The sequence below is a fragment of the Pseudorca crassidens genome, chromosome 13 (assembly GCF_039906515.1).
Source record: "Pseudorca crassidens isolate mPseCra1 chromosome 13, mPseCra1.hap1, whole genome shotgun sequence".
Classification (NCBI taxonomy): Eukaryota; Metazoa; Chordata; class Mammalia; order Artiodactyla; family Delphinidae; genus Pseudorca; species Pseudorca crassidens.
The window spans coordinates 82806558-82830512 of record NC_090308.1 but is presented as its reverse complement, the minus strand read 5'-3'; the positions used below and the strand labels follow the sequence as shown (position 1 = coordinate 82830512).

The 23955-nt window shown below is 35.9% G+C and overlaps 1 protein-coding gene across 3 annotated transcripts in view; it reads left to right on the top strand.

Annotated features, from left to right (window-relative positions):
* Nucleotides 1–23955, top strand: part of ADGRB3 (adhesion G protein-coupled receptor B3) — a 799670-nt gene that overhangs the window by 464228 nt on the left and 311487 nt on the right. For all 3 annotated transcript variants that reach the window (XM_067702875.1, XM_067702873.1, XM_067702874.1), the window contains one exon: nt 3999–4039. In XM_067702875.1, the coding sequence (XP_067558976.1) occupies nt 3999–4039 (41 nt within the window). The remainder of the gene's footprint in view (nt 1–3998; nt 4040–23955) is intronic.

The window sequence follows — 23955 nt, the reverse complement described above, 5'->3', positions numbered from 1 at the left end:
ATAGAAAAGTTATGAAGATCAGAGGAAAAGAGAGAACCACCTATAAAAATACATGGACAAAGCCAGTGATGTATTGTATTGTTAAATAGATACACAGACAGTCACCAATTTACGATTTTTTGACTTTATGATGGCGGGAATGTGATATGTATTCAGTGGAAACCATACTTAGAATTTTGAATTTTGATCTTTTTCTGGGCTAGAGATATGCAGTAGGGTACTCTCATATGATGCTGGGCAGTGGTCCACAGCTCCAAGTCAGCCACACAACCACAAGGGTGCACAATTGATATACTTATGACCATTCTGTAACCATACAACCATTCTGCTTTTCACTTCCAGTACAGTATTCAATAAATTACATGATATATTCAATGCTTTTTATTAAAAAAGACCTTGTGTTAGATGACTTTGCCCAGATGTAGGCGATGTAAGTGTTCCGAGCACATTTAAGGTAGGCTAGGCTAAGCGATTATGTTCTGTAGGTTAGGTGTATGAAGTGCGTTGTCAACGTATGATATTTTCAACTTGCAATGGGTTTATCAGAATGTAACCCCATCACCAGTCAAGGATGATCAGTAATGGTTTGCTTGATGAGACAGAGAAGAGAAGTAAAAGAAAATATCAAAGACTGTTAAAGCACTAAAAGTGCTGTGTAGAACATCTATGGTAATTAGAAAACTTGGGTCATGGTACATTTTTAAACGCTTAAAAGTGGGTGAGTACAAATGTTTAACTCAAGTTCAACTATACTGTTTTCAGTGGAGTCAAGAGACAGTTCTTTGGCCAAAAATATGTTTTTCAAGAACAACGTATTCTTTCCAAAAGTTTTCAAATACATTCAGTTTTAATATTTTAAGTGTCAATTATATTGACAGCTCTATAAATTAATCTTCTCTAGCCAGTTTGACTCATTTACCTGACAGCTTTTGCTTTCTTAGTTTCATGCTTTTCTTAAATCCACTTTTGTGAGTTGGTTTACAGCCTACCTATTTGCCTCTTGCTTCTGTCATTACGTTTTGTTCCCACTCTCTGTCGGACTTGCCATTTCCTGTTATTGATTTTCTGTAAATTCCTCATAACAGATCTTGCAGCAGAGTACCTTTGAGAAAAGTATCTGAAAATTATAACAAATATTTTACAAGTGGTTTCCTTTAGCCAGGTTTTCTGGGTTTTTTTTTTCATGTATAGAATTCATTCATCATTGGGTTTTGCTTTCTTTACCATCTCGCATTCTTATTCTCTAAGTGACTGGTCTATCCAGGTACTAAGATTCCTCTAGTTTGTTTGTTCTGCTTATTTTTGTAAACTTCAGATGTTTCCATAACTGACCTCAGCTCATAGGCCCACGTATGGGTGACTGTTCTGGAATGAATGTTCACAGAGGGGTGCCTGTCTTTTGTGTAGGTCCGGAATATACAGTGAAATGCAAGATTGCGTGGTGTGTTTTGGAACCTATAATTCTCATGTGGATTGTTTCTAAATTTTCACAAGGACAGAAAGAGAGAGAATCATGAGATCTAAGGGGTGAGGGGTGAGGAAGGTAGTGGGTGAAACTGAGGGTTGACAGAGGCATGGATAAGAGTAGAAGAGGCATTTCTCACCTTTATACTTTCGTTTTAAGGTGGAAATTAGTGTCTTTCGAGGGGTAAAATGGAAGGTGATATCTAAACAATTAAGTTCATATTCTATTTCTTTTCTAATATTATTATCTTTTGTCATAACCTGTTATGAGCTCTAATTATGAAACAGTAATCCTATAATCAGTATCCTGCTTTGGTTTATATAGAGATTGAACTTAATCTCACTCGTACATTGCTGAAGAAGTGAACTCGATGTAGAGGACCTGTAATCTCAAGGTCCTCACCTACGCATACAGTCTATATCCATGACATGTATACTCCCATGACCTTCATTGTCATACTCCAGGGTTAATTTTCTTTCTAGAAAGTGCTCTGAGCTCTTTTGAACAGAACCCTAGATAAATATAGCATAACTTTATTATACGACATTGTAGCTCTGCTGAGGATTTCTTAGAAAGTCACAAGCTGTATGAGGATTTCAGGTAAAACCAGACCGGGTCTCATAGGACAGAGAAAGAAACCAATTTGAAACACTATCACCCTCCCCATGTCTTGAACATCCATATCTATGGCTCCTGTGAGAACTAGAAAAGGGCCCATTTATTCCATGGAACTCTCTCTGACACAGGCCATGATGCTCTGTCCATAATTTGTCCTTTAAAAAGTAAATTATCAACTAGTGACATTTATATGAGCATGTCTCTTTTTTTGTTATTCCATGAACATTCCATGTGTGTTCCTCTTCAATCTCTGTAAGGCTATAACCCATTTCAGGGAAGGGAATATTTTTTTGTGTTCTAAGAGCATAGTTTATAGGTATGAGCATCTGATAAGAAGGATGCATTAGAGATGTGGTCTTTGAGGGATTTTGGAGAATGGTAATGGTGCTAAAATATGGGAGTTAGTCAATGTCCCAATTAAAATGAATAATGAAAGTTGGGGTAAATTTCACCAGTTTTAGAATAATGAGCTAAGTTTCTTTTTCCTAGTGGAATTCTAGAATGGACTCAGTGAACAGCACTTAGAAAGGCAGTGTTTCACAAAGAACTTGCCTAGACTTTTAAAGATGTTGCTTTGCCAGATACACGCCAGTGATTATCTACTTGGAAACAAGACCGAGGGCAGGTTCTCTGAGGGAGCATGACCCGCTGCGGGAAGCAGCCAGTAGGCTGTTTCAGGACTATAAATTTCACCTGCCTTGGCCTATTCATCACTTTTATCACTGACTTGTTGGATGAGCCCATAGATACCATGTTTGTTTCTTAATCATGCAGTGACACAAAGTTAAAGAGTGAATATATGTGATGTCAAAATCAGAATTCAAAAAGCTCCTGAGAGACTTCAGTGGGTAATAATACCTGTCAAGCTCAGGGGAAGATTACCAAAATATCCCATACACCGTTGGAATGCATTATTAGGCATATGGCACCTACATTGCAGAGGCAAGAGTACCGCTTTGTCCTGTGCAGGTAGGACACAGGTGGATGGGTTCCCTAGACACACTTTAAAGTGTGTGCTCCAGGAGATGAATGTCGTGGAGGATGAGAGAACTTGAAAGCTACAGAGTGTGTTTAATAGAAAAGAGAAGAGGATCTGTGGATAGCTCACAACATCAGAGAAGAAGAATTACTAGGTTAGTTTCAACGGGAAAAATAGGGCCCAATGAATGTGACAGAAAGACAGAAAGAAAAACATTCCAACAATTAGTCTCTTCAAAACAGAAGGTACTTGGTGGATAATCCAATGTGGAAAACTCATTGTGTCATGCTGAAGATCATTGTGGCTACTCATTACATAATGATTAAACTGAATAAACATTTAGCGTGTTTTTCCCATAGTTTTATTAGATGTGATTTTATAGGAATATGATCTGTTGATTAAGAAAATATTGCAAGTCTACAGACTCCCTGGAAATGGACAATTAATGCAGCCATGTCTTGCCTTTTGGAAGCTGCACCACTGGAGGCTGAAGAGGAAGTGGCAGGTGTGCCTAATGCAGAAAGTTTCACTGTGATTGAATTATTATAAATATTGTAAATATTAGATATTGAAAATACTTTGGCTTCTTAAAAGAATCCAGCAATTACTATTTTAGGGGAAAAAAATGAAATAGAAATCATCAAAGTATGTACCTTGTCATTTATGAGGCCTTCACTTATAATTTAAAAAAAAACAACTATGGGTTATGATGTTTGGAATAAACGTAAAGTTTTCATGAATAAAATTTCATAAAATGGGCCATTAAACCTATGAGAAAGGACATGCAAATTTTTAAAGCAAAAAAATAGAGGTGGAATCCTTAAAGAATCTTACTGCAGGATAAGAAATGTGCCATTCTTTTTGCATTTCACATAATCCTTCAGTTTTTTATGTATGTACTCAAGATACATTTATTCTTTCTCTGCTTATTTTTAGGGTACTTTGAATCCTTATTGTGTGTTATGGGACTCAAAAACGTAAGTGACAGATGTTTTCTTACATGACTTTGGACTAAACATTCAAAGCACATTAAGTTATTTCAGCTGCTTTCTAGTCAACAGGAATATGATAAGTTAGTGGGATGTGAGTTACACTAGGAGAGAAAGCAGTCTTCTTTTTGAACCTGTAGGACAGCATGATGAATGTGTTTGTGTGTGATGATGCCATCAGGTTACATCCCAAGGTAGGATTGCATTACCTGATGTGTAAGGCACATTGCGATGTGAATTCCATGAGGATTTTTAAAAGCTCTAATATTTTAAAATTATAGGAGCTCAGATGCTATTTCAACATTTTGCCCTAGTAATTCAGCTTAGAATCGCAGAATAAAATAGCAATCTATATGGTCATTTAGCCAATACATTACCTTGAATCTATTCAAGGTATGACCTTGAATCTATTATCAGAGTAATGCGATATTTATATGGTCCTTCCAAATTGTTTTGTTATAAAAACATTGAGTGACATTTAATTTTCTTATTCATATAGTAAGGATGAATAATTCTTCCATGTATTACTTTGTTTGTAACAAGTAATTGCAATATATCTGGTCAAAATCATCTTAATCTCATTGGTAATGCTATGAGATTCTAAGGTCTCAAAGAGCAGAAAAATCCATGATTAAGGATTAATTAGACTCCCATACTTTAAGTACTTCTGTGGGTTTATTTCAGTGTAGTAGCCAGGTTATACAATCTTGGTTTGTTTTGTTTTGCATGGAGGGGGGATAAATGTCAATCAATCTCAAAAGCTAATACCACCATGTATATGCTGTCAGTTAACACACCACATTGTTGGGTTCTATGTATTCTATGATTTCCCCCCATGTTCTTCACCCTAAATCGGATCTACATCTAAGGTTTTATGATGTTACTTGTTTCTCATCAGTAGTTATGGAGAGTCTAGAAGAGGGACATTCTTAGACTTTCTAAGTAAAGAGCAAACCTACTGGAAATGTGCTAATTCTTAGGATACTGATGTAATTTAAACTAGTATTTATGTGGGTGAAAAATCAATGATATTAAGCATGATTTTTTGCTATAGATTCTGATATTCTAGGGATCCTCTTCTCCTAGGAACCGTAGTGCATATGGAGAATCCCAACTTGTCCTGGTGATAACATGAGCTGGATGTTTCTCACTGATGTCATTTTTTTTTTCTTTTTAAAACCACATAGAGAAATCCGTGGTCATAGAATTTTTGTAAGATTTCCTCTTTACCAATAGCCAGAGAAGATGCTGGTAGTATATTCTAAGGCACTGTTTAGTTTTTTTTTTTTAGGGAAAAATAAAAGGCTACAAAAATCTAATTGAACGTTTGCTACTCAAGAAAATCATGCCATCTTAAGCACCTGATTACAGATACTTACATATCTCCATGAATAATAACCAACTTTTATTTAGTTTTATTACCTTTTTAGTGGGTAGAATGTATTTCTATGTGATCCAAAAAGGGGAACGTGCTGGTTATTCCAAAAGACCTTCAGGACTTACAGGGATATTACAGAAGAAACAATATTCCCTTATTCTGTGCCTCTCTGGGTTTGCTTTCACAGTTTTTCTAAGGTTTTAAGTTTAATTTATAAAACTGTTGGGTCTTGAGGTCAGTGTTAAGTTTAGGAATCAATCATGCTCTGTTTTCTCTAATATCTGCTGACTCTTATCCATCACAAAGAACATGTCTTAGCTTTACAAACTTCAGCTTTTTAGTTGTCCTTGAAGAAAACAATTCGGCGATAGGAGGTGTGCTTAGCTGCCTTTCAGATCAGATTATCTCCAGAGATCAGTGCAGTTCATGTTTCCTTGATGTATCTGAAAAGTGATCAAAAAGCTTTCCACTATGACAGAACTTCCATCCCATCACACGTTTTACCAGACTCTTTCATCATTAAATTGCTTTTCTGGGTGAGTTTTAAACAATGAAGTTTAAGACAACTTTATTTTCTTTCTTCACATCTGTTCTTCTGTTTTTGTTTTTTTTTTAACATCTTTATTGGAGTATAATTGCATTACAATGGTGTGTTAGTTTCTGCTTTATAACAAAGTGATTCAGTTATACATATACATATGTTCCCATATCTCTTTCCTCTTGCGTCTCCCTCCCTCCCACCCTCCCTATCCCACCCCTCTAGATGGTCACAAAGCACCGAACTGATCTCCTTGTGCTATGCGGCTGCTTTCCACTAGCTATCTATTTTACATTTGGTAGTGTATATATGTCCATGCCACTCTCTCATGTTCACATACACAATAGTTTTATCGATGCAATGATGTTAACTTTGAGTATAAGACCTCTAAAAATAGTTAATGAAGAGATACGGCTATTCCTTTTTACACAGAAAAACATTGATCTAAATGGTGTTTTCAAGATTGCAGTAACAAAATTGAAATTAGAAGTTATCTTTTAATTTTGGTTTACATAATCAAATTGCCTTAATTTTTTATTGAGGTATATTTGACATATAATATTATATTAGTTTGAGGTGTGAAATATGATTCACTATTTGTATACACTGCTAAATGATCACCACAGTAAGTCTAGTTACCATCTGTCACCATACATAGTTACAAATTCTTTTTCTTTAAGAACTTTTAAGATTTACTCGCAGCAATTTTCAACTTTGCAATCTGATATTATTAACTATAGTCATCCCCTGTGTACTGTACATTACATTACCAGGTTCGATTCATTTTGTAACTGGAGGGTTTGACCCTCCCCCTTTACCTATTTCACCCACACCCATCTCCCCTCCCCTCTGGCAATATCAAGTTGCCTTACTTTTAAATATTTAAAGTTAAATTTTAATTACAAAAATAATGCATGAGTATCTTTTACTTGTAAAACTATAAAACATAACAGCTAAGGCACAAGACCCCATTAATCATTAATAACTTGGGTCTCCACATCCACCACCTCTCCAAGGTCACTCCTACTTATATTTTTTTATGTATAATTTCAGGCATCTACTTATGCATTGACACACATGTGTAGCCATAGAAATTAACACTATTTTAACATAAATATTGTCATACTGTATATAACACTTGTCATCTTAAATTTTTAATTCAACGATTATTGTGGAAGTTTTAAAATTTCACTACATATGTTTTATCCCTTGTACCTGCTGCATTGTATAGATATATCATAATTTATCTAGTATTCCCAATATTGGTGGCATTGAAGTGGTTTTCAATTTATTTTATTGTACAAACTGTTCTTCTGCGTACCTCCTTGTACATCCCTCCTTGAGGTGGTCTTTCACAGTCCAACTTGTTACCCTGTTGTTCTCTTTATATAACATTATTTTACATTTTTCACAGCATGCATTGTTACTTTTTATTTATTTTTCTTGCTTACTCTCTGTCATCCCCACTAGAGAGTAAATACCACAAGAGAGAGACTTTACCTTTCTTATTCACTAACTGCACTAATGCCTGATACACCTGCACATAGTATGAATTCAACAAATACTTATTGATTAGTTTTGTATAAGAATAAATGTTTGAATATTTCTCAGGTATCTTTTTTACTTAAGAATTATTCTCATTTATGTTTCATTTTATTAGTGACATATACTTCTAGCAATCATTAGATTGGAAGATTGAAGGGAGAATGCTTTGGCGTGTTACAGTACTAAAGTCCATCATAAACAATTAACTTTAACTCTAGTGATAATCTACTACCTTGATAATCCCAAACAAAGCCTTTTTATTTTACTCTGCTTAGGCTCAACAGTTTTAGACAATTATAAAAGACATTTTTATTCTGCTTTGAGTAACTGATTAACGGGATGTAGAAAATGCTTCATCATGGGTGACCCATGAAGTAAACTGAAAGTACTTTCCTCACTTCAGAAAAAGACTTATTTTAGTTACAAAAAGTGGGTTTTTTCGTTGTTTTTTTATTACACTTGTGTGATTGATAATTTGCACATTCTTTGGGCTACTCCAAATTTGGATTTTGGTTATTGGATCATGTGTGTTGACTACACACATGGGTTTTCACTGGAAAACCCATAATCCTTCCTTTATGTGAACGTGCAGTGTTTCTCCATGGGTTTCAGTAGCACCATCTGATTCTAACAGGTCTGTGAAATATCATGTTTATTCTCAGAAAATGTTTTGGAGGGTTTTTTTTTCCTTTTTTTAATGCAGTATAGTTGATTACAATATTTTATTAGTTTCCGGAGTACAACATAGTGATTCAACATTTTAATAGATTGTGCTCCATTAAAAGTTATTACAAAATAATGGCTATATTCCTGTGTGCTGTACAATATATCCTTGTTGCTTATTCATTTTATACACAATAGTTTGTATCTCTTAATCCCATACCCCAAACTTGTGATCCATCCCCGTCCCTCTCCTCACTGGTAACCACTAGTTTGTTCTCTATATCCGTGAATCTGTTTCTGTTTTGTTATATGCATTCATTTTATTTATTTTTTATATTCCACATATAAAAGAAAACACAGAGATTTTGTCTTTCTCTAATTTCACTAAGCATAATATCTTCTGGGTCCGTCCACATTTTTGCAAATGGCAGAATTTCATTCTTTTTTATGGCTGAGTAGTATATATATTATATATATATCACTGAATAGTATATATATATATATATATATATATATATATATATATATATCACTTCTTCTTTATCCATTCATCTGTTAATGGACACTTAGGTTGCTTCCATATCTTGGCTATTATAAATAGGGCTGCTATGAACATTGGAGTGCATGTATCTTTTCAAATTAGTGTTCTTGGTTTTCTTCAGATATATACCCAGGAGTGGAATTGTTGGATCATGTGGTAGTTCTATTTTTAGATTTTGGAGGAACTTCCATATTATTTTTCATAGTGTCTGCACCAACTTACATTCTGAGCAACAGTGTACTAGGGTTCCATTTTCTCTACGTCCTCACCAATATTTGATATTTGTAGACTTTTTGATGATAGCCATTTTGAGAGGTGTGAGGTGATATCTTATTGTGGTTTTGATTTTCATTTCTCTGATGATAACCGCTGCTGAGCATTTTTTCATATGCCAGTTGGCCATCTGTATGTCTTCTTTGGAAAACTGTCTCTTCAGGTCTTCTGCCCATTTTTTAATTGCGTTGTTTGGATTTTTAATATAGAGTTGTATGAGCTATTTATATATTTTAGAAAGTAACACCTTCTCAGTCATATTATTAGCAAATATTTTCTCCCATTCCATAGGTTGTCTTTTTGTTTTGTTAGTGGTTTCCATTGATGTGTAAAAACGTTTACATTTAAGTAGATCACATTTATTTATATTTTATTTTGTTTCTTTTGCCTTAAAAGACAGATCCAAAAACATATTGCTACAATTTATCTCAGAGTGTTATGCCTGTGTTCTTTTCTAGGAGTTCTATTGCTTCAGGCCTTACATTTAGATCCTTAACCCATTTTGAGTTTATTTTTGTATGTGGTGTGATAAAGTGTTCTGGTTTCATATTTTTACATTTAGCTGTCCAATTTTCAAAGCAGCACTTATTAAAGAGACTGTCTTTTCTCCCAGAGGTTCATGGGTTTATTTCTGGGCTCTCTATTCTGTTCCACTGATCTATGTGTCTGTTTTTGTATCACTATCATGCTGTTTTGAATACTGTAGCTTTGTAGTATAGTCTGAAGTCAGGGACCAAGATACCTCCAGCTTGGTTCTTTTTTCTCCAGATTGCTTTGTCAATTCAGGGTCTTTTGTGGTTCAATATGACTTTTAGGATTACTTGTTCTAGTTCTGTGAAAAATGTCATTTTCATAGGGATTGCATTAGATCTGTAGATTTCTTTGGGTAGTATGGCCATTTTAACAATATTAATACTTCCAATCCAAGAGCATGAGGTATATTTCCATTTCTTTGTATCATCTTCAGTTTCCTTTTTCAATGTATTATAGTTTTCAGAGTATAGGTGTCTCACCTCCTTGGTTAAGTTATTTCTAGGTATTTTATTCTTTTTGATGCAAATTTAAGTGGGATTGTTTTATTGCTTTCTCTTTTTAATAGTTCACTATTAGTGTATAGAAAAGCAACAGATTTCTGTATATTAATCTTGTATGCTGCAACTTTACTGAATTCATTTATTAGTTCTAATTGATTTTTGGTGGAGACTTTAGGGTTTTCTATGTATATTACCATAACTTCAGCAAACAGTGAGAGTTGTACTTCTTCTCTTACAATTTAGATGTCTTTATTTCTTTTTTCTTGTCTCATACTGTGATCAGGACTTCCAGTACTATGTTAAATAGAAGTGGTGAAAGTAGACATCCTTGTCTTTTTCCTAATTTTAGAGGAAAGACTTTCAGTTTTTCACCAGTGAGCATGATGTTAGCTGTGGGTTTGCCATAAATTGCCTTTATTATGTTGAGATATGTTCCCTCTATATCCCCTTTGGTGAGTTTTTATCATGAATGGATGTTGAATTTTGTCAAATGCTTTTTCTGCATCTATTGAGATGATCATGTGATTTTTATCCTTCCTTTTGTTGTTTTGGTGAATCACACTGATTGGTTTGTGAATGCTGAAGCAGCCTTGTATCCCTGGAATAAATCCAACTTGATCATGGTGTATGATCCTTTTTATATATTGTTGAATTTTGTTTACTAATATTTTGTTGAGAATTTTTGCATCTATATTCATAAAATATATTGGCCTGTAAATGTCTGTTTTTGTAGTATCTTAGTCTGGTTTTGGTATCAGGGTAATCGTGGCCTCATAGAAAGAATTTGAGAGTGTTGTGTTCTCTAATTTTTGGAATAGTTTGAGAAGGATAGTTATTAGTTTTTCTTTATATGTTTAGTAGAATTCACCTATGAAGCTGTCCACTTCTGGACTTGTGTTTACTTGAAGTTTTTAATTGCAAATTCAATTTCACTACTGGTAATTGTTCTGTTCAAATTGTCTGTTTATCCTTGTTTCATTCTTGGCAGGTGTTGGTCCCCAGAAATTTGCCCATTTTTTCTATGTTGTCCAATTTGTTGGCATATAACTGTTCATACTGTTCTCATGATTTTTTGAATCTCTCTGGTGTTAGTTGTTATTTCTCCTCTTTCACTTCATATTTTGTCTATTTGAGTCCTCATTATTTCTTGGTGAGACAGCTAAAGGTTTATCATTTTTTTTGTCCTTTCAAAACACCAGCTGTTGGTTTCATTGAGTTTATATTTTTCTTTTTGTGGTCTGTGTTTTATTTATTTCCTCTGTGATCTTTATTATTTTCTTCCTTCTGCTGATTTTGGGCTTTGTTTATTCTTCTTTCTCTAATTCATTTAGGTAGCAGGTTAGGTTGTTTATTTGAGGATTTTTTATATCTTTAGGAAGACCTGTATCACTGTAAACCTCCCTCTTAGTACTGTTTTTGATACATGCTATAAATTTTGAAAAGTTGTGTTTCCATTTTCATTTGTCTTGGCATATTTTCTGATTTCCCCTTTGATTTCTTCATCAAACCATTGTTTTTTTTAGTACCATGTTGTTTGGTCTCCATGTGTTATTTTCTGATTCTTCTTTCTGTAGTTGATTTCTAGTTTCATACCATTTTGTTTGGGAAAAAAAAAACACTTTATATATCATAATTTTTTTTTCATCTTTATTGGAGTATAATTGCTTTACAATGCTATGTTAGTTTCAGCTTCACAACAAAATGAATCAGTTATATATATACATATGTTCCCATATCTCTTCCCGCTTGTGTCTCCCTCCCTCCCACCCTCCCTATCCCACCCCTCCAGGCAGTCACAAAGCACCGAGCTGATCTCCCTGTGCTATGCGGCTGCTTCCCACTAGCTATCTATCTTACGTTTGGTAGTGTATATATGTCCATGCCTCTTTATCGCTTTGTCACCGTTTACTCTTCCCCCTCCGCATAGCCTCAAGTCCATTCTCTAGTAAGTCTGTGTCTTTATTCCTGTTTCACCCCTAGGTTTTTCATGACATTTTTTTTTCTTAAATTCCATATATATGTGTTAGCATACGGTATTTGTCTCTCTCTTTCTGACTTACTTCACTCTGTATGACAGACTCTAGGTCTATCCACCTCATTACAAATAGCTCAATTTCGTCTCTTTTTATGAGTAATATTCCATTGTATATATGTGCCACATCTTCTTTATCCATTCATCCGATGATGGACACTTAGGTTGTTTCCATCTCCGGGCTATTGTAAATAGAGCTGCAATGAACATTTTGGTACATGACTCTTTTTGAATTATGGTTTTCTCAGGGTATATGCCCAGTAGTGGGATTGCTGGGTCATATGGTAGTTCTATTTGTAGCTTTTTAAGGAACCTCCATACTGTTCTCCACAGTGGCTGTATCAATTTACATTCCCACCAACAGTGTAAGAGGGTTCCCTTTTCTCCACACCCTCTCCAGCATTTATTGTTTCTAGATTTTTTGATGATGGCCATTCTGACTGGTGTGAGATGATATCTCATTGTAGTTTTGATTTGCATTTCTCTAATGATTAGTGATGTTGAGCATTCTTTCATGTGTTTGTTGGCACTCTGTATATCTTCTTTGGAGAAATGTCTCTTTAGGTCTTCTGCCCATTTTTGGATTGGGTTGTTTGTTTCTTTGTTATTAAGCTGCATGAGCTGCTTATAAATTTTGGAGATTAATCCTTTGTCAGTTGCTTCATTTGCAAATATTTTCTCCCATTCTGAGGGTTGTCTTTTGGTCTTCTTTATGGTTTCTTTTGCTGCGCAAAAGCTTTGAAGTTTCATTAGGTCCCATTTGTTTACTTTTGTTTTTATTTCCATTTCTCTAGGAGGTGGGTCAAAAAGGACCTTGCTGTGATTTATGTCATAGAGTGTTCTGCCTATGTTTTCCTCTAAGAGTTTGATAGTTTCTGGCCTTACATTTAGGTTTTTAATCCATTTTGAGCTTATTTTTGTGTATGGTGTTAGGGAGTGATCTAATCTCATACTTTTACATGTAGCTGTCCAGTTTTCCCAGCACCACTTATTGAATAAGCTGTCCTTTCTCCACTGTACATTTCTGCCTCCTTTGTCAAAGATAAGGTGACCATATGTGCGTGGGTTTACCTCTGGGCTTTCTATCCTGTTCCATTGATCTATATTTCTGTTTTTGTGCCAGTACCATACTGTCTTGATTACTGTAGCTTTGTAGTATAGTCTGAAGTCAGGAAGCCTGATTCCTCCAGCTCCATTTTTCGTTCTCAAGATTGCTTTGGCTATTCAGGGTCTTTTGTGTTTCCATACAAATTCTGAAATTTTTTGTTCTAGTTCTGTGAAAAATGCCAGTGGTAGTTTGATAGGGATTGCATTGAATCTGTAGATTGCTTTGGGTAGTAGAGTCATTTTCACAATGTTGATTCTTCCAATCCAAGAACATGGTATATCTCTCCATCTATTTGTATCATCTTTAATTTCTTTCATAAGTGTCTTATAATTTTCTGCATACAGGTCTTTTGTCTCCTTAGGTAGGTTTATTCTTAGGTATTTTATTCTTTTTTTTGCAATGGTAAATGGGAGTGTTTTCTTGATTTCACTTTCAGATTTTTCATCCTTAGTGTATAGGAATGCCAGAGATTTCTGTGCATTAATTTTGTATCCTGCTACTTTACCAAATTCTTTGATTAGCTCTAGTAGTTTTCTGGTAGCATCTTTAGGATTCTCTATGTATAGTATCCTGTCATCTGCAAACAGTGACAGCTTTCCTTCTTCTTTTCCAATTTGGATTCCTTTTATTTCCTTTTCTTCTCTGATTGCTGTGGCTAAAACTTCCAAAACTATGTTGAATAAGAGTGGTGAGAGTGGGCAACCTTGTCTTGTTCCTGATCTTAGTGGAAATGCTTTCAGTTTTTCACCATTGAGGACGATGTTGGCTGTGGGTTTGTCATATATGGCCTTTATTATGTTGAGGAAAGTTCCCTCTATGCCTACTTTCTGCAGGGTTTTTATCATAAATGGGTGTTGAATTTTGTCAAAAGCTTTCTCTGCATCTATTGAGATGATCATATGGTTTTTCTCCTTCAATTTATTAATATGGTGTATCACGTTGATTGATTTGCGTATATTGAAGAATCCTTGCATTCCTGGAATAAACCCCACTTGATCATGGTGTATGATCCGTTTAATGTGCTGTTGGATTCTGTTTGGCAGTATTTTGTTGAGGATCTTTGCATCTATGTTCATCAATGATATTGGCCTGTAGTTTTCTTTCTTTGTGACATCCTTGTCTGGTTTTGGTATCAAGGTGATGGTGGCCTCGTAGAATGAGTTGGGGAGTGTTCCTCCCTCTGCTATATTTTGGAAGAGTCTGAGAAGGATAGGTGATAGCTCTTCTCTAAATGTTTGATAGAATTCGCCTGTGAAGCCATCTGGTCCTGGGCTTTTGCTTGTTGGAAGATTTTTAATCACAGTTTCAATTTCAGTGCTTGTGATTGGTCTGTTCATATTTTCTATTTCTTCCTGATTCAGTCTTGGCAGGTTGTGCCTTTCTAAGAATTTGTCCATTTCTTCCAGGTTGTCCATTTTATTGGCATAGAGTTGCTTGTAGTAATCTCTCATGATCTTTTGTATTTCTGCAGTGTCAGTTGTTACTTCTCCTTTTTCATTTCTAATTCTATTGATTTGAGTCTTCTCCCTTTTTTTCTTGATGAGTCTGGCTAATGGTTTATCAATTTTGTTTATCTTCTCAAAGAACCAGCTTTTAGTTTTATTGATCTTTGCTATCGTTTCCTTCATTTCTTTTTCATTTATTTCTGATCTGATTTTTATGATTTCTTTCCTCCTGCTAACTTTGGGGTTTTTTTGTTCTTCTTTCTCTAATTGCTTTAGGCGCAAGGTTAGGTTGTTTATTCGAGATGTTTCCTGTTTCTTAAGGTAAGATTGTATTGCTATTAACTTCCCTCTTAGAACTGCTTTGCTGCATCCCATAGATTTTGAGTCGTCGTGTCTCCATTGTCATTTGTTTCTAGGTATTTTTTGATTTCCTCTTTGATTTCTTCAGTGATCACTTCGTTATTAAGTAGTGTATTGTTTAGCCTCCATGTGTTTGTATTTTTTACAGATCTTCTCCTGTAATTGATATCGAGTCTCATAGTGTTGTGGTCGGAAAAGATACTTGATACAATTTCAATTTTCTTAAATTTACCAAGGCTTGATTTGTGACCCAAGATATGATCTATCCTGGAGAATGTTCCATGAGCACTTGAGAAAAATCTGTATTCTGTTGGTTTTGGATGGAATGTCCTATAAATATCAATTAACTCCATCTTGTTTAATGTATCATTTAAAGCTTGTGTTTCCTTATTTATTTTCATTTTGGATGATCTGTCCATTGGTGAAAGTGGGGTGTTAAAGTCCCCTACTATGAATGTGTTACTGTCGATTTCCCCTTTTATGGTTGTCAGTATTTGCCTTATGTATTGAGGTGCACCTATGTTGGGTGCATAAATATTTACAATTGTTATATCTTCCTCTTGGATCGATCCCTTGATCATTATGTAGTGTCCTTCTTTGTCTCTTCTAATAGTCTTTGTTTTAAAGTCTATTTTGTCTGATATGAGAATTGCTACTCCAGCTTTCTTTTGGTTTCCATTTGCATGAAATATCTTTTTCCATCCCCTCACTTTCAGTCTGTATGTGTCTCTAGGTCTGAAGTGGGTCTCTTGTAGACAGCAAATATATGGGTCTTGTTTTTGTATCCATTCAGCCAATCTGTGTCTTTTGGTGGGAGCATTTAGTCCATTTACATTTAAGGTAGTTATCGATATGTGTGTTCCCATTCCCATTTTCTTAATTGTTTTGGGTTTGTTATTGTAGGTCTTTTCCTTCTTTTGTGTTTCTTGCCTAGAGAAGTTCCTTTAGCAGTTGTTGTAGAGCTGGTTTGGTGGTGCTGAACTCTCTCAGCTTTTGCTTGTCTGTAAAGGTTTTAATTTCTCCATCAAATCTGAATGAGAGCCTTGCTGGGTAGAGTAATCTTCGTTGCAGGTTTTTCTCCTTCAATACTTTCAATATATCCTGCCACTCCCTTCTGGCTTGCAGAGTTTCTGCTGAAAGATCAGCTGTTAACATTATGGGGATTCCCTTGTGTGTTATTTGTTGTTTTTCCCTTGCTGCTTTTAATATGTTTTCTTTGTATTTACTTTTTGACTGTTTGATTAATATGTGTCTTGGCATATTTCTCCTTGGATTTATCCTGTATGGGACTCTCTGTGCTTCCTGGACTTGATTAACTATTTCCTTTCCCATATTAGGGAAGTTTTCAACTATAATCTCTTCAAATATTTTCTCAGTCCCTTTCTTTTTCTCTTCTTCTTCTGGAACCCCTATAATTCGAATGTTGGTGCGTTTAATGTTGTCCCAGAAGTCTCTGAGACTGTCCTCAGTTCTTTTCATTCTTTTTTCTTTATTCTGCTCTGCAGTAGTTATTTCCACTATTTTATCTTCCAGGTCACTTATCCGTTCTTCTGCCTCAGTTATTCTGCTATTGATCCCATCTAGAGTACTTTTAATTTCATTTATTGTGTTGTTCATCGTTCCTTGTTTCATCTTTAGTTCTTCTAGGTCCTTGTTAACTGATTCTTGCATTTTGTCCATTCTATTGTCCATTCTATCTCCAAGATTTCGGATCAACCTTACTATCATTATTCTGAATTCTTTTTCAGGTAGACTGCCTATTTCCTCTTCATTTGTTAGGTCTGGTGGGTTTTTATCTTGCTCCTTCATCTGCTGTGTGTTTTTCTGTCTTTTCATTTTGCTTATCTTATTGTGTTTGGGGTCTCCTTTTTTGCAGACTGAAAGTTCGTAGTTCCTGTTGTTTTTTGTGTCTGTCCCCAGTGGCTAAGGTTGGTTCAGTGAGTTGTGTAGGCTTCCTGGTGGAGGGTACTAGTGCCTGTGTTCTGGTGGATGAGGCTGGATCTTGTCTTTCTGGTGGGCAGGTCCACGTCTGGTGGTGTGTTTTGGGGTGTCTGTAGACTTATTATGATTTTGGGCAGCCTCTCTGCTAATGGGTGGGGTTGTGTTCCTGTCTTGCTAGTTGTTTGACATAGGATGTCCAACACTGTAGCTTGCTGGTCGTTGAGTGAGGCTGGGTGCTGGCGTTGAGATGGAGATCTCTCGGAGATTTTTGCTGTTTGATATTATGTGCAGCTGGGAGGCCTCTTGTGGACCAGTGTCCTGAAGTTGGCTCTCCCACCTCAGAGGCACAGCACTGACTCCTGGCTACAGCACCAAGAGCCTTTCATCCACAGGGCTCCTTAATTTGGGATGATTCGTTGTCTATTCAGGTATTCCACAGATGCAGGGTATATCAAGTTGATTGTGGAGCTTTAATCTGCTGCTTCTGAGGCTGCTGGGAGAGATTTCCCATTCTCTTCTTTGTTCTCACAGTTCCCAGGGGCTCAGCTTTGGATTTGGCCCCGCCTGTGCGTGTAGGTCGCCGGAGGGCGTCTGTTCTTTGCTCAGACAGGACGGGGTTAAAGGAGCCGCTGATTCGGAGGCTCTGGCTCACTCAGGCCGGGGGGTAGGGAGGGTCACGGAGTGTGGGGCGGGCCTGCGGCGGCAGAGGCCGGCGTGATGTTGCAGCCTGAGGCTTGCCGTACGTTCTCCCGGGGAAGTTGTCCCTGGATTATATATCATAATTTTTATCCACTCAAGTTTGTTGAGACTTGTTTTGTGGCCTAGCATGTGATCTATCCTGGAGAATGTTCCATATGCACTTGAGAAGAATGTGTATTCTGCTGGTTTTGGATGTAAAGTCCTGTACATATTTATTAAGTCCGACTGGTCTATTGTGTCATTTAAGACCACTGTTGCCTTCTTGATTTTCTGTTTGGATGACCATCCAGTGATGTCAGTGGGGTGTTAAAGTCCCCAACTGTAATTGTACTATTATAAATTTCTCCCTGTATGTCTGTTAACATTTGCTTTTTATATTTAGGTGTTCCTATATTGCATACATATATGGTAATGAATGTAATACCCTCTTCTTTTGTTGATCCCTTTATCCTCATATAATGTCTTTCTTCGTCTGTTGTGAAAGTTTCTTATAAAGTCTATTTTGCCTGATATGAGTACTGATACCCTTCTTTCGACATTTCTGTTTGCATCTTCTCACTTTCATTGTGTATATTTCTTGACCTCTGATGTGAGTCTCTTGTAAGCAGCATATAGATGGTCTTTTTTTTTTCTCAAATCAGCCACCCAATGCCTTTTGATTAAAGCAATTAGTCTGTTGAAATTTAAATAATTATTGATAAATATGTACTTATTACAATTTTACAACTTGTTTTCTGGTTGTTTTTGTAGGTCTTCTCTTCTTATTAGATTCCTCCTTTGTGGGTTAATGATTTTCTTTAATGGTATGCTTGTGTTCTTTCCTCTATGGTTTTCGTGTATCTATTGTAGGTTTTTGATTTGTGGTTACCATGAGGTTCATATATAATGTCTTATGACTGTATTTACTTGTTTCAAACAGGAAGTTTCTTTTTCTAGAATTTTTTAACCTCTTTATTGCAGTATAATTGCTTTACAATGTTGTGTTAGTTTCTGCTTTATAACAAAGTGAATCAGCTATATGTATACATATATCCCCACATCTCCTCCCTCTTGCGTCTCCCTCCTAATCTCCCTATCTCACCCCACTAGGTGGTCACAAAGCACTGAACTGATCTCCCTGTGCTATGAAGCTTCTTCCCACTAGCTATCTATTTTACATTTGGTAGTGTATATATGTCAATGCTACTGTCTCACTTCATCCCAGCTTGTGCTTCCCGCTCTCCATGTATCAAGCCCATTCTCTACATATGTGTCTTTATTCCTGTCCTGGCCCTAGGTTCTACGGAACCTTTTTTTCTTTTAGATTCCATATATATGTGTGAGTGTATGTTATTTGTTTTTCTCTTTCTGACTTACTTCACTCTGTGTAACAGACTCTAGGGCCATCCACCTCACTACAACCAGTTCAATTTCATTTCTTTTTTGAAATGGCTGAGTAATAGTCCATTATATATATGTGCCACATCTTCTTTATCCATTTATCTGTTGATGGACACTTAGGCTGCTTCCATGCCATGTCCTGGCTATTGAAAATACTGCTGCAATGAGCATTGTGGTACATGTCTCTTTTTGAATTATGGTTTTCTCATGGTATATACCCAGTAGTGGGATTGCTGGGTCATATGGTAGTTCTATTTTTAGTTTTTTAAGGAACCTCCATACTGTTCTCCATAGTGGCTGTATCGATATGCATTCCCACCAACAGTGCAAGAAGGTTCCATTTTCTCCACACCCTCTCTAGCATTTATGGTGTGTAGATGTTTTTATGATGGCCATTCTGAGTGGTGTGAAGTGATACCTCATTGTAGTTTTGATTTGCATTTCTCTAATGATTAGTGATGTTGAGCATCCTTTCACACGTTTGTTGGCAATCTGTATATCTTCTTTGCAGAAAGTCTGTTTAGGTCTTCTGCCCATTTTTGGATTGGGTTCTTTGGGGTTTTTTGATATTGAGCTGCATGTGTTGCTTGTATATTTGGGAGATTAATCCTTTGTCAGTCGCTTAACTTACAAATATTTTCTCCCATTTTGAAGGTTGTCTTTTCTTCTTGTTTATGGTTTCCTGTGTGGTGCAAAAGCTTTTAAGTTTCATTAGGTCCCATTTGTTTATTTTTCTTTTTATTTCCTGTTCTCTAGGAGATGGGTCAAAAAGGATCTTGCTGTGATTTATGTCATAGTGTGTTCTGCCTATGTTTTCCTCTGAGAGTTTTACAGTGTCTGGCCTTACATTTAGGTCTTTAATCCATTTTGAGTATATTTTTGTGTATGGTGGTAGAAAGTGTTCTAATTTCATTCTTTTACATGCAGCTGTCCAGTTTTCCCAGCACCACTTATTGAAGAGTCTGTCTTTTCTCCATTATATGTTCTTGCCTCCTTTGTTGTAAATTATGTGCCCATATGTGCGTGGGTATATCTCTGGGCATTCTATCCTGTACTATTGATCTATATTTCTGTTTTTGTGCCAGTACCATACTGTCTTGATTACTGTAGTTTTGTAGTATAGTCTGAAGTCAGGGAGCCTGATTCCTCCAGCTCAGTTTTTCTTTCTCAAGATTGCATTGGCTATTCAGAGTCCTTTGTGTTTCCATACAAATTGTGAAATATTTTGTTCTAGTTCTGTGAAAAATGCCATTGGTAGTTTGATAGGGATTGCATTGAATCTGTAGATTGCTTTGGGTAGTGTAGTCATTTTCACAATGTTGATTTTTCCAATCCAAGGACATGGTATATCTCTCCATCTGTTTGTATCATCTTTAATTTCTTTCATCAGTGTCTTATAGTTTTCTGCATATGGGTCTTGTGTCTCCTTTGGTAGGTTTATTCCTAGGTATTTTATTCTTTTTGTTGCAACAGTAAATGGGAGTGTTTCCTTAATTTCTTTTACAGATTTTTCATCATTAGTGTATAGGTGTGCAAGAGATTTCTGTGCATTTATTTTGTATCCTGCTGCCTTTCCAAATTCATTGATTAGCTCTAGCTGTTTTCTGGTAGTGTCTTTAGGATTCTTTATGTATAGTATCCTGTCATCTGCAAACAGTGACAGTTTTACTTCTTTTCTGATTTGTATTCCTTTTGTTTCTTTTTCTTCTTTGATTGCTGTGGCTAAAACTTTGAAAACTATGTTGAATACTAGTGGTGAGAGTGAGCAACCTTATCTTCTTCCTGATCTTAGTGGAAATGGTTTCAGTTTTTCACCATTGAGAGTGATGTTTTCTGTGGGCTTGTCATATATGGCCTTTATTATGTTGAGGTAGCTTCCTTCTATGCCTACATTCTGGGCAGTTTTTAACATAAATGGGTGTTGAATTTTGTTGAAAGCTCTTTCTGCATCTATTGAGATTATCATATGGTTTTTATCTTTCAGTTTGTTAATATGGTGTATCACATTGATTGAATTGCGTATATTGAAGAATCCTTACATTCCTGGGATAAACCCCACTTGATCATGGTGTATGATCCGTTTAATTTGCTGTTGGATTCTGTTTGCTAGTATTTTGTTGAGGATTTTTGCGTCTATGTTTATCAGTGATAATGGCCTGTAGTTTTCTTTTTCTGTGACATCTTTGTCTGGTTTTGGTATCAGGGTGATGGTGGCCTCATACAATGAGTTTGGGAATGTTCCTCGCTCTGCTATATTTTGGAAGAGTTTGAGAAGGATAGGTGTTAGGTCTTCTCTAAATGTTTGATAGAATTCACCTGTGAAGCCATCTGGTCCTGGGCTTTTGTTTGTTGGAAGATTTTTAATCACAGTTTCAATTTCAGTGCTTGTGCTTGGTCACTTTATATTTTCCATTTCTTCATGGTTTAGTCTTGGAACGTTAGGCTTTACTTAGAATTTGTCCATTTCTTTGTGGTTGTCTATTTTATTGGCATAGAGTTGCTTATAGTAATCTCTCATGATTCTTTGTATTTCAGCAGTGTCAGTTCTTACTTCCCTTTTCTCATTTCTAATTCTGTTGATTTGAGTCTTCTCCCTTTTTTTCTTGATGAGTCTGGCTAATGGTTTATCAATTTTGTTTATCTTCTCAAAGAACCAGTTTTCAGTTTTATTGATCTTTGCTATTGTTTCCTTCATTTCTTTTTCATTTATTTCTGATCTTATCTTTATGATTTCTTTCCTCCTGCTAACTTTGGGATTTTTTGTTCTTCTTTCTCTGATTGCTTTAGGTGTAAGTTTAGGTTGTTTATTTCAGATTTTTCTTCTTTCTTGAGAGAGGATTGTACTGCTATAAACTTCCCTCTAAGAACTGAGTTTGCTGCATCTGATAGCTTTTGGATCATCATGTTTTCATTGTCATTTGCCTCTAGGTATTTTTTGATTTCCTTTTTTATTTCAGCAGTGATCTACTTGTTATTTAGTAACATAATATTTAGCCTCCATGTGTTTGTATTTTTTACAGTTTTTTTTTCCTGTAATTGATATATAGTCCCATAGTGTTGTGGTTTAAAAAGATACTTGATACAATTTCAATTTTCTTAAATTTACCAAGTCTTGATTTGTGACCCAAGATATGATCTATCCTGGAGACTGTTCCATGGGCACTAGAGAAGAAAGTGTGTTCTATTGATTTTGGATGGAATGTCCTATAAATATCAATTAAGTCCATCTTGTCTAATGTGTCATTTAAAGCTTGTGTTTTCTTTATTTTTATTTTGGATGATCTGTCCATTGGTGAAAATGGAGTGTTAAAGTCCCCTACTATTATTGTGTTACTGTTGATTTCCCATTTTATTGTTGTTAGAATTTGCCTTATCTATTGAGTTGCTCCTACATTGGGTCCATAAGTATTTACAATTTTTGTATCTTCTTGGTTTGATCCCTTGATCATTATGCAGTGCCTTTCTTTGTCTCTTATAACAGTCTTTATTTTAAAGTCTATTTTGTCTCATATGAGAATTGCTACTCCAGCTTTCTTTTGATTTCCATTTGCATGGAATATCTTTTTTCATCCCCTCACTTTCAGTCTGTATGTGTCCCCAGGTCTAAAGTGGGTCTCTTGTAGACAGCGTATATATGGGTCTTGTTTTTGTATCTATTCAGCCAGTCTGTGTCTTTTGGTTGGAGCATTTAGTCCATTTACATTTAAGGTAATTATCGATATGTATGTTTCTATTACCATTTTCTTAATTATTTTGTGTTTGTTTTTGTAGGTCTTCCCCTTCTCTTGTATTCCCTGCCTAGAGAAGTTCCTTGAGCATTTGTTGTAAAGCTGGTTTGGTGGTGCTGAATTTCTTAACTTTTGCTTGTCTGTAAAGTTTTAAATTTCTCCATCAAATCTGAATGAGATCCTTGCTGGGTAGATTAATCTTGGTCGTAGTTTTCTCCCTTTCATCAGTTTAAATGTGTCCTGCCACTCCCTTCTGGCCTGCAGAGTTTCTGCTGAAAGTTCAGCTGTTAACCTTATGGGGCTTCCCTTGTATCTTATTTGTTGCTTTTCCCTTGTTGCTTTTAATATTTTTTCTTTGTATTTAATTTTTGATAGTTTGATTAATATGTGTCTTGGTGTGTTTCTCCTTGGATTTATCCTATATGGGACTCTCTGTGCTTCTTGAACTTGATTGACTATTTATTTTTCCATGTTAGGGAAGTTTTCAACTATAATCTCTTCAAATATTTTCTCAGACCCTTTCTTTTTCTCTTCTTCTTCTGGCACCCCTATAATTTGAATGTTGGTGTGTTTAATGTTGTCCCAAAGGTCTCTAAGACTGTCCTCAATTTTCATTCCTTTTTCTTTATTCTGCTCTGCAGTTGTTCTTTCCACTATTTTATCTTCCAGGTCACTTATCTGTTCTTCTGCCTCATTTATTCTGCTATTGATTCCTTCTAGAGAATTTTTAATTTCATTTGTTTTGTTTCTCATCATTGTTTGTTTGCTCTTTATTTCTTGTAGCTCCTTGTAAAACATTTCTTATATTTTCTCCATTCTATTTCCAAGATTTTGGATCATCATTACTCTCATTTCTCTGAATTCTTTTTCAGGTAGACTGCCTATTTCCTCTTCATTTCTTTGGTCTGGTGAGTTTTTACCTTGCTCCTTCATCTCCTACATATTTCTCTGTCTTCTCATTTTGTTTAACTTACTGTATTTTGGGTCTTCTTTGCACAGGCTGCAGGTTCATAGTTCCCATTGTTTTTGGTGTCTGTCCCCAGTGGATGACATTGGTTCAGTGGCTTGTGTAGGCTTCCCGATGGAGGGGACTGGTGCCCGTGTTCTGGTCAGTGGGACTGAATCTTGTCTTTCTGGTTGGCAGGACTGTGTCTTGTGGTGTGTTTTGGGGTGTCTGTGAACTTATCACTTTAGGCAGGCTCTCTGCTAATGGGTGGGGTTGTGTCTTGCTAGCTGTTT